The following is an 8,794-nucleotide window of genomic DNA, read 5'->3' as shown; positions in this document are numbered from 1 at the left end:
TGCTGACAGCTGATCAAAACTGAGACATCGTCCACCTTAGATGACTGTATTACTAAGGAGAAGACGTGAAAAGCCTGTTCAAATTGAAGATCAATTTGTGGAACCCATGATAAACAAGGTCAAAATGATTCAATATTTTCTTGAAGATTTTGATTTTTTCAAGCTATCGATGGTATTGTTTTGGTGACAATATTTGCCGTGGGCATTGTACAGTAAATGAAGTCAAGTAGCCATAGCCATTCATAAATATTAGACGAGAAAAGCTGTTGTTAGATTTCCTAACCTCGATAAGGACATGGACTACCAAGACTTTTTTTACAAACTGGTATAAAGTATATTACAAAAATAGGTACTTTGGCAAATTGCATCAGATTAAGTATAAGTATACATCATATGGGGCAGAGAAAAATAACAAGTTAACTTACATACTTTGGACCAGGTAGGTAGGTATTGTTTCGCTAACGCTCAGATTGTCTGTCACTCAGAACTGGGTCTGTCAGACGGTCTAAGAGTGGCGGCCAAAATGGTAACTTCGTAACTTGAGATTGCCTCTAGTGATTTTGTTTTGAGAAAAGAGTGCAAGATCTAGGACCTAGAAAATACCTGGTATTTTCCACAATCTACTCAGACTTAAGGTTAGAAGTAGTTTTGAGATAACTGTACATTTGTAATATAAATATATTTCTATACCTGTAAGAAATTGATTATTCACGCAATTAAATCTCGACTGTTTTTAGTTGCGAAGGTAATGTAGGTACTTCAGTAAATACGTTAGGCCAGTCACACACTATCAAGTAGACCTGACAGGCGGACCTGATCAGGTGTACCTATCAGGTCCAACTGATGGTGAGTGGCTGGCCTTACAGGTGCGTTGCTATTGTTTTTTATTCAGGCAGTAAAGTATTCATCATACAAAGGGAAACCTATCCACTACTATGCACAAAAAATGGAGAATTCTTCTGATAACAAGATAAGCAAGAGCATTTCAAGACTTGGTCTCATGGTTCAATAGGAACGCCATCTTGGAGACCACATTTCATATTGGCAGGAACGGCCACATCGATCTTCTTCGGTAACGACAGTTTCAAATTGTTCATTATTTCTACAAACTTCTCCTCGGATATCTGTTCTCCAAGTCGCGGATTATACAGTTTCTCTTCGCCTACCGTCGAGTGAGAGAATCCGTGATAGTCGTGCGCTGGATAAACGCGGAAGTGATCTGGCAGGGAGAATATTTCTTTTCGTACGGACTGGAACAGTTTGTGTGAGTCACCCTGTTGGAAGTCCGTACGGCCACACCCGCGTATGAGGAGTGTATCACCGGTGAATGCCATGCCTTCGCCTTGGTTGACGTACGTCACACAACCGTCCGTGTGACCTGGCGTGGCACGCACCTAGAAGAGACAAGAGAACTGTTTTAGGCCAGCCACTCACTATCAGGTAGACCTGACAGGTACACCCGATCCACCCTGTTGGAAGTCCGTACGGCCACACCCGCGTATGAGGAGTGTATCACCGGTGAATGCCATGCCTTCGCCTTGGTTGACGTACGTTACGCAACCGTCCGTGTGACCTGGCGTGGCACGCACCTAGAAGAGACAAAACTGTTTTAGGCCAGCCACTCACTATCAGGTAGACCGGACAGGTAGAACTGATTAGGTCCACTTGTCAGGTCTACTTACGCAACCGTCCGTGTGACCTGGCGTGGCACGCACCTAGAAGAGACAAGAGAACTGTTTTAGGCCAGCCACTCACTATCAGGTAGAACTGATTAGGTCCACTTGTCAGGTCTAGCTGATGAGCACACATACTATCAGGTAGACCTGATCAGGTGTACCTGTCAGGTCTACCTGATAGTGAGTGGCATTGCCCTCATCAGAATTCATCTGAAATTTCGCATTCGAAACTTGGGTATCTTGTGATTCTGATTTTATTCAAATTGATATGAAATACCTATATATGAATATTCGGTAGGTGTTACGGTTGTTTTTATAGATAGGTAGGTACCTACTTTTTCTATGAGGTACCGTATGTGGTGGCTTAATACCATTGAGTGGCATAAAGTTCGTAATGAACTAATGTAGACTACATATCCTGATCGCCTCAATATTATACCGTACTGTAACGTGAGTCATTCATTGTATTGATTGCATCATGTTATGCCATTGAGTGGCGAGCTAGTGAGTAGCTCTTATTCATGCTTATATGATTAATCTTATACATACTTCTTACCTCTAATTGCTGATCTCCAAAGTCGATTGTATCACCATGAGTCACATGTATATCAGCCTGAGCTCCACTCTCCTTGGAGATGATACTCTGAACATTGTTCACCATGGTTTTGATCTTCCCAGTGCCAGTAATATGATCGGCATGTACATGTGTGTTGATGACATACTTGAGAGTCAGACCTAGTTGATTGATAAGAGTCATGTATATCAGCCTGAGCTCCACTCTCCTTGGAGATGATACTCTGAACATTGTTCACCATGGTTTTGATCTTCCCAGTGCCAGTAATATGGTCGGCATGTACATGTGTGTTGATGACATACTTGAGAGTCAGACCTAGTTGATTGATAAGAGTCACATCTCTGTCTGCCTGTTCCAAGACCGGGTCAATAATGACACACTCCTTGGATAACTTGTCGGCCAGGATATACGTGTGTGTATAACTGATGGAGTCAAACAGTTGCCGGAATAGAAACCCATTGCTGAAGGCGTTCTCTAGAATGTGAACCGAGCTGTAGTTGCGGGCACTGGACACACAATGGGCTAAGGCGAATGTTATTGTCCACTGAACTTTCTTGAGTGTTCCTCCAATCATTCTAGATTACCTAGGACAAATAGAATTTACAGGGTAAAATGGAGCAGTTGCAAATGGGTAAAAATGATTAATAAATGGTCGATTCCTACGTAAAAAGTTGTGAAAAATCTAAATATGAGGTCAAAACTCCGAAAAAGTAACTTTAAAAGGTCAAAAATTCAATTTTTAATTACCGTTCTAATGAAAAAGTTCAAAGAGTTGTGACGTCAGATTTCACGTCAAAATGCGCAGAAATGCTTGCGCACAAACAAACAAAGCGGGAGTCATGAATTATGACGTCACAGCCTACGGGAGCGTATGCCGTGACGTCAAAGTTCACGATTTACCGATATTTTTTAAATCGATTTATTTCGCAAAAGTCGTAAGAAAAGAAAAATTCCGTTGGTCCTCATTTTTCCTGCTCTATGACTTTGAAACATCACCCAAGTAAGCGCAACTGATCTATTATGTAGGTAATTATTTTAAAATTGCATAACAATGGCAAATGCAACCGATAAAAGGAAAGTTAGCAAAACTACCTACATGTAGGTATGTATATATGACTTTGAAACATCACCCAAGTAAGCGCAACTGATCTATTATGTAGGTAATTATTTTAAAATTGCATAACAATGGCAAATGCAACAGATAAAAGGAAAGTTAGCAAAACTACCTACATGTAGGTATGTATCACCTTATCACTGAAAGTACGTATATGAAAATACCTGCCCTGCTAACTATAGGTATACCTTTTTACACATTTTGTTTACAATATTTTGCTCTGAATTAGATTTACCTCTGGTCACTTAAACAGCAGAAACTCTTTCATTAACAATGAACACACTTCACTCACTGGATTACTGTGCAAATATGGTCACATTTAAAGGTCAATGAGTCACTGACTGTCATTTCAGCACAAATTTTGAGCTAAATTTTATTTTCACTTGGATATTTCAAAGTACCTTCTCGGATACATGCTGCTGCGGAGTGCATACATAATATGTACGTACTATGTATACCCACCCACCTTTTCGGTCAGTTTGAACGAATCGCACAGATTTTTCAGGTACACAGAAAATTTACACAATATCACGTCACACGATCGATTTATCGCACTATGATCTTACGATTGGATCATCAAAGAAATGAAATCGTGTTGATATACAAAGAAAATTATAGCAATACCAATAGGTACGATTTTCAGATTGTACAATCGGATCATAAAAGAAAATCGCTATGTGTACCAGTTTAATATCAAACGTTGTGATCAATAAGAAGAGTCCCTGACATTTCATCAAATAAATCAACCAAGCATGGAGATGTTTAAAGGACCATAGTCTAGGCCAGCGGTTCCCAAACTTTTTTCTACGCGGTCCCTTTTTTTCAACTGTGAACGCTCCGCGGCCCATTTTTTTCAAAGGTGAACTTTCCTTGGCCCCTTTATCTTATATTATAAGAACGAGATCCATTCACAGTTCACATTTCATAGTTCACACACTGATCGCTCTATCTCTAGAACCACAACACCTAGAAAGCTGAAATTTGGTAGGAATATTCCTTTTATGGTCTAGGTGTGCAATAAGAAAGGATTTTGCGAAAATCTAAACCGATCCTGAGATATGATCAATTTTTGATCGCTAAAATCACCATAAATACACAGAGTGCAGCTGCAGAGACTGCGGGAGAGAAAACTTTTCCTCACTCGCCTAATATTTGAGTTTCGTTTATGTTTTTAGTTTGACAACCAAAAATATTCGAGCTAACATGCACTTCGACACGTTTATTCTGAACAAATCGAAAAAATTGCCTATCTCATTTTCCAAACAATCAGATACAAATGAATGCGGATATTCATTTTTTACAGCTAAAAATTAATGCGGCCGCGGCCACCCTTTTAAGTCCAATGCGGCCCGCGGGTCACGTGCAGTTGTGCAGCCCTGGTCTTATGCGTCGCAGCAAGGAGGTAGTCGTTTGTCCTGGACTTGGCCGCAGTCACAAGTAGGAGTCCATCCCACGAGGGTGAACATTACCCTTAGCTTTCTGTGGAAAAACCGACAGCAGCCGGATTCAACTACCCGCGCACACGACGAACCTGTTTGCAAGCCAATGTTTGTGGAAAAATGATTGCAAAGTTTGCAAACGATGCGCCGCTTGGTGTAGCATTAGCTTAAGGTGCATGACAGAAATGAAAAAAAAAAAAAAAAAAAAAAAAAAAAAAAAAAACAAGACTGGTCCACCAATGAGCAAACCAAACAGCCTACATCGTTGACTCTGGATACGAAATAGCATCAGGGAGAATTAGGCTTATAAGTAGCGAAGTTAATCATGATAGGTAGATAGGTACCTATATGTATAATAGTGAAGTGACTGTTCAATTCCAAATTCTAGAAGCTCCTCTCCAAACTTCAAAGTCATTATTCACAATGACGGAAACTTAAACCGAGTAGGTACAGAGCATCTTGTAACTGCTCAGTAACTTCATTACTGAGTAGGTAGCTAGGTAGGTATCTAGTATCCTAGTATTTACCCTACTCGACAATAAAGTTAGAGGTAGGTACCTATCTCCTATATACCTACATAGAAATGCTCAAGTAAATTAATTTTGAAACTATACAGGGTGGCCCAACTGTTATTCACTCGGGGTTCTTCTTCGACGCTTTTTGATCTTTCGAAGAAAGAACATTTGAACCACCTGGTAATAATTTGCTACGTAGAGGTCATTAGAGATTTCCACCTTGGGAAATCCTCACCATTTGCAATTGCAATACATATCCATCTACATAAGTTATTAGCTGCTGTACTTAATTTGAAATTGTTGAAGTTTTATGCATGTTAACTTCCTCAAAGATTTTCCCTGTAGTAGACTCTAGAGCCAATTTATTCGCAGTTTAGATACCATGGTACCCATATATTTATTTACATAAGGTTCCTACGTTTTATTTGCCAGCAAAAAAGTATCTAATTAAATTGCTGATGTTAGACACCAACAAAGGAAATGCCCAATCATGATCGCTACGAACGACCACAATAATGTATTCAGGGTTTACAAAGATCCAGATACTTGTACTACGAGTTTTTAGAAGGTAGGAGCGATTTTTCTTCCAAGACAAACTGGGCCCTAAGTGTGATCCGTTTTATGCGGTTTAATACAACATTTTCTTGTTTATAAAGGTTTAGCAAAGTGGAAGAGCAAACTGATGAAAGCATGACAAATTTAAACAAGTTAAGAACAAATTCTGATTTATAGAGGTACCTAATTTTAAAGTTAAAAAACGCGTCCCGAATTTTTTCTGGGACAAAAACGGAAATTCGGGACAAAACGCCCCAAAATGAAAAACTGAACGGGACACCGGGACACCCCCTGAAATTCGGGACTGTCCCGGCCAATTCGGGACGTTTGGCAAGCCTACCCATAAGGAAACCAATGCAAACTTTGCTGAACTTCTTCAAATCGTTTGCCCTGCTTGGAAGGTACCCGCCAAGTCAGAAAAGTTTGACCGCGCTACTAGAGCTATTATAAGCCACAGAGGAAGTAGCCGTCGTCAAGTACTTGTAGAGGAAAAAATTATTTTACTCAAGGGGGCAATGGTTGATTTCCTTCTGTTTCAGCATTCCGCATTAAGAAAGATGGCGAATGTGGGGGAACTGCTCCCGTCCGTCTAGCTTAGACCGGTCTAACATCCAATCCACCCCTGGCCCGAACCCACAAACCGGAAGGCCAAACCATCTTAAGAACATGGTTGCCAATTGCCATGCCTGTGCGAACTTTAAATTGGCGATTAGGTTTAGTTTAAGTAAAGTTGAGTAAGATCATAGAACAGAGTATTTGATAGCAAATAGGTAAAAGATGATTAAGTTTAATTAGTAGTTCTGTTGTTCTCCCCTCGAATATGCTGTAAATAAATTTTGTACATTTTCTATTTATCTTGTGTTATCGAAATTTTAGTTCTTCCTTTGGACAGTTTGAATTTCAGTGAGTTTTTAAGCTGAAAAGACTGGATGCAAGATCGTAGATACATAATTTTACCCGGTGCACAATGCTGCTGCGGAGTGCATACATAATATGTACGTACTATGTATACCCACCCACCTTTTCGGTCAGTTTGAACGAATCGCACAGATTTTCCAGGTACACGGAAATTTTACACAATATCACGTCACACGATCGATTTATCGCACTATGATCTTACGATTGGATCATTAAAGAAATAAGAAAATCGTATTGATACAAAGAAAATCATAGCAATACCAATAGGTACGATTTTCAGATTGTACAATCGGATCATAAAAGAAAATCGCTATGTGTACCAGTTTAATATCAAACGTTGTGATCAATAAGAAGAGTCCCTGACATTTCATCAAATAAATCAACCAAGCATGGAGATGTTTATAGGACCATAGTCTAGGCCAGCGGTTCCCAAACTTTTTTCTACGCGGCCCCTTTTTTTCAACTGTGAACGCTCCGCGGCCCCTTTTTTTCAAAGGTAAACTTTCCTTGGCCCCTTTATCTTATTAATAAGAGCGTCTACTATATGTTATGTGATCTTCCTGCGGGTCGCGTAGTCCTTCACGACTACCTTGTGGGCCGCGGACCCCAGTTTGGGAATCACTGGTCTAGGCCACTATGGAGGAGGTTATGGGACCATAGTCTAGGCCAGTGTTTCTTAATTGGTGTTCCGCGGAACCTAGGGGTTCCGCGAGCTGACGGCAAGGGTTCCGCGAGATATTTTGGAAAAATCATACACTAGATAAAATGCAGTTTCAAAACGACCATCTTAGACTAAGTAGGTATTTCATCTTATACAGCTTTTTTTAGAGGTTTGATAGAGGGAACTCTGGGGGTGGGGGGTGCAATCTTGAAAGTTCAGGGTTCCGCAAAGATGTTCACCTTTTGAAAAGGGTTCCGCGGGCCAAAGTGGGGGGTGCAATCTTGAAAGTTCAGGGTTCCGCAAAGATGTTCACCTTTTGAAAAGGGTTCCGCGGGCCAAACTAATTAAGAAACACTGGTCTAGGCCGCTATTTATTAGGAGGGGATATAAATCAGCAGCCTATTAATAAACAAGAGACAGTAGTACTTGTGTATACAGGATGTATCAATGGTTGCCTTTACGAAGCAACATTAGCGATACTAGTGAAAGTAGTAAACCAAGGTCTCTCTGGGCGAAACCTTATAGAGACTCCCCAAAATAGTACAAAGGTTGTCCCACGAACGACTGTACAACGCTTGAGGGTTGATGCAGGACCTAAAGGGCTACCAGAAAAACCTATTTGTTCAAATCCGATATTCAACAGGGGTGGATTCATTCAGGATTCAACAAGGGCGGATTCATTCAGGATTCAACAGGGGCGGATTCATTCAGGATTCAACAGGGCCGGATTCATTCAGGATTCTCTGTTTCGACCTAGGTCTGTAAGAGAGTCTGAGCAGGAAGGGCTGGCCCTTGCACAATAGGTATAGATATATCATTCGCTCGAAATTAGATTCGGTAGTTGGACATACTAAGTAGGTACCTACTATTTTTGGTAACAGCTACTTTTGTTTTACCCAGTACCTACACTATTTACTATTTGATATTTAGGTATAAAATATCATGAAGTTACTTCGGTATCTACTTTCCTACTTACAGCTACAAAATGACAAATAACTTACCTCACCTCCGGTTACCTCGAGAAATATCGGTATAGGTACCTAACTGTGAGATGAAGTAAATCAATAAATATTATGAAGAACAAATACTCAATCACTCAGAGCAGTGCTCTGTGTTCCTAATTTCCTTCGCCCTTCGCTAGTATGATTGTAGGTAAGTACCAACCTGCCTTATTTAATTTAAGGAAAATAGTTGGAAAACTTGGGTTTTTAAAATACCTAATTTCGCTGGGTTTGAACTTGCACCTTTCTGTTTACCAGGCGAGCACTTTGACCACAGGTCCACCGAGGAAAATAATTCCTATTGGTGTAGATTTGTAGAATGTAGATATTACTATCAAATA

General features: G+C 40.2%; 1 protein-coding gene across 4 annotated transcripts; it reads right to left on the bottom strand.

Annotated features, from left to right (window-relative positions):
- Positions 1–923: 923 nt before the first annotated feature.
- On the bottom strand, positions 924–3,773 carry LOC103520705 (persulfide dioxygenase ETHE1, mitochondrial). 4 transcript variants are annotated; one of them, XM_026831722.1, is made up of 4 exons: positions 3,600–3,773; positions 2,434–2,834; positions 2,233–2,279; positions 924–1,394 (listed from the first exon to the last, which is right to left on the bottom strand). In XM_026831722.1, the coding sequence occupies exons 2-4, from the start codon at positions 2,822–2,824 to the stop codon at positions 999–1,001; spliced, it is 834 nt and encodes a 277-aa protein (XP_026687523.1). In that variant the 5' UTR covers positions 2,825–2,834; positions 3,600–3,773; the 3' UTR covers positions 924–998. The 4 variants fall into 4 exon arrangements, with proteins under 4 accessions (XP_026687523.1, XP_008484025.1, XP_026687524.1 ...); XM_008485803.3 differs by having other exon boundaries at positions 2,233–2,289; positions 2,444–2,834; XM_026831723.1 differs by lacking the exon at positions 3,600–3,773 and adding an exon at positions 3,481–3,581 and having other exon boundaries at positions 2,233–2,289; positions 2,444–2,834.
- Between the last annotated feature and the right edge of the window lie 5,021 nt (positions 3,774–8,794).

This window comes from Diaphorina citri, unplaced genomic scaffold (assembly GCF_000475195.1).
Source record: "Diaphorina citri unplaced genomic scaffold, Diaci psyllid genome assembly version 1.1 scaffold3959, whole genome shotgun sequence".
Classification (NCBI taxonomy): domain Eukaryota; kingdom Metazoa; phylum Arthropoda; class Insecta; order Hemiptera; family Psyllidae; genus Diaphorina; species Diaphorina citri.
The sequence above is the reverse complement of the archived record's forward strand: the minus strand, read 5'-3'. Positions and strand labels throughout refer to the sequence as shown.

Coding starts and splice junctions, on each gene's coding strand:
- LOC103520705 (XM_026831722.1), bottom strand. CDS start 2,824: ATGATTGGAGGAACACTCAAGAAAGTTCAGTGGACAATAACATTCGCC. Junction 2,280..2,433: donor TGGAGCTCAGGCTGATATAC/ATGACTCTTATC, acceptor AGGCTGATATAC/ATGTGACTCATGGTGATACA. Junction 1,395..2,232: donor TTGGAGATCAGCAATTAGAG/GTAAGAAGTATG, acceptor TGTCTCTTCTAG/GTGCGTGCCACGCCAGGTCA.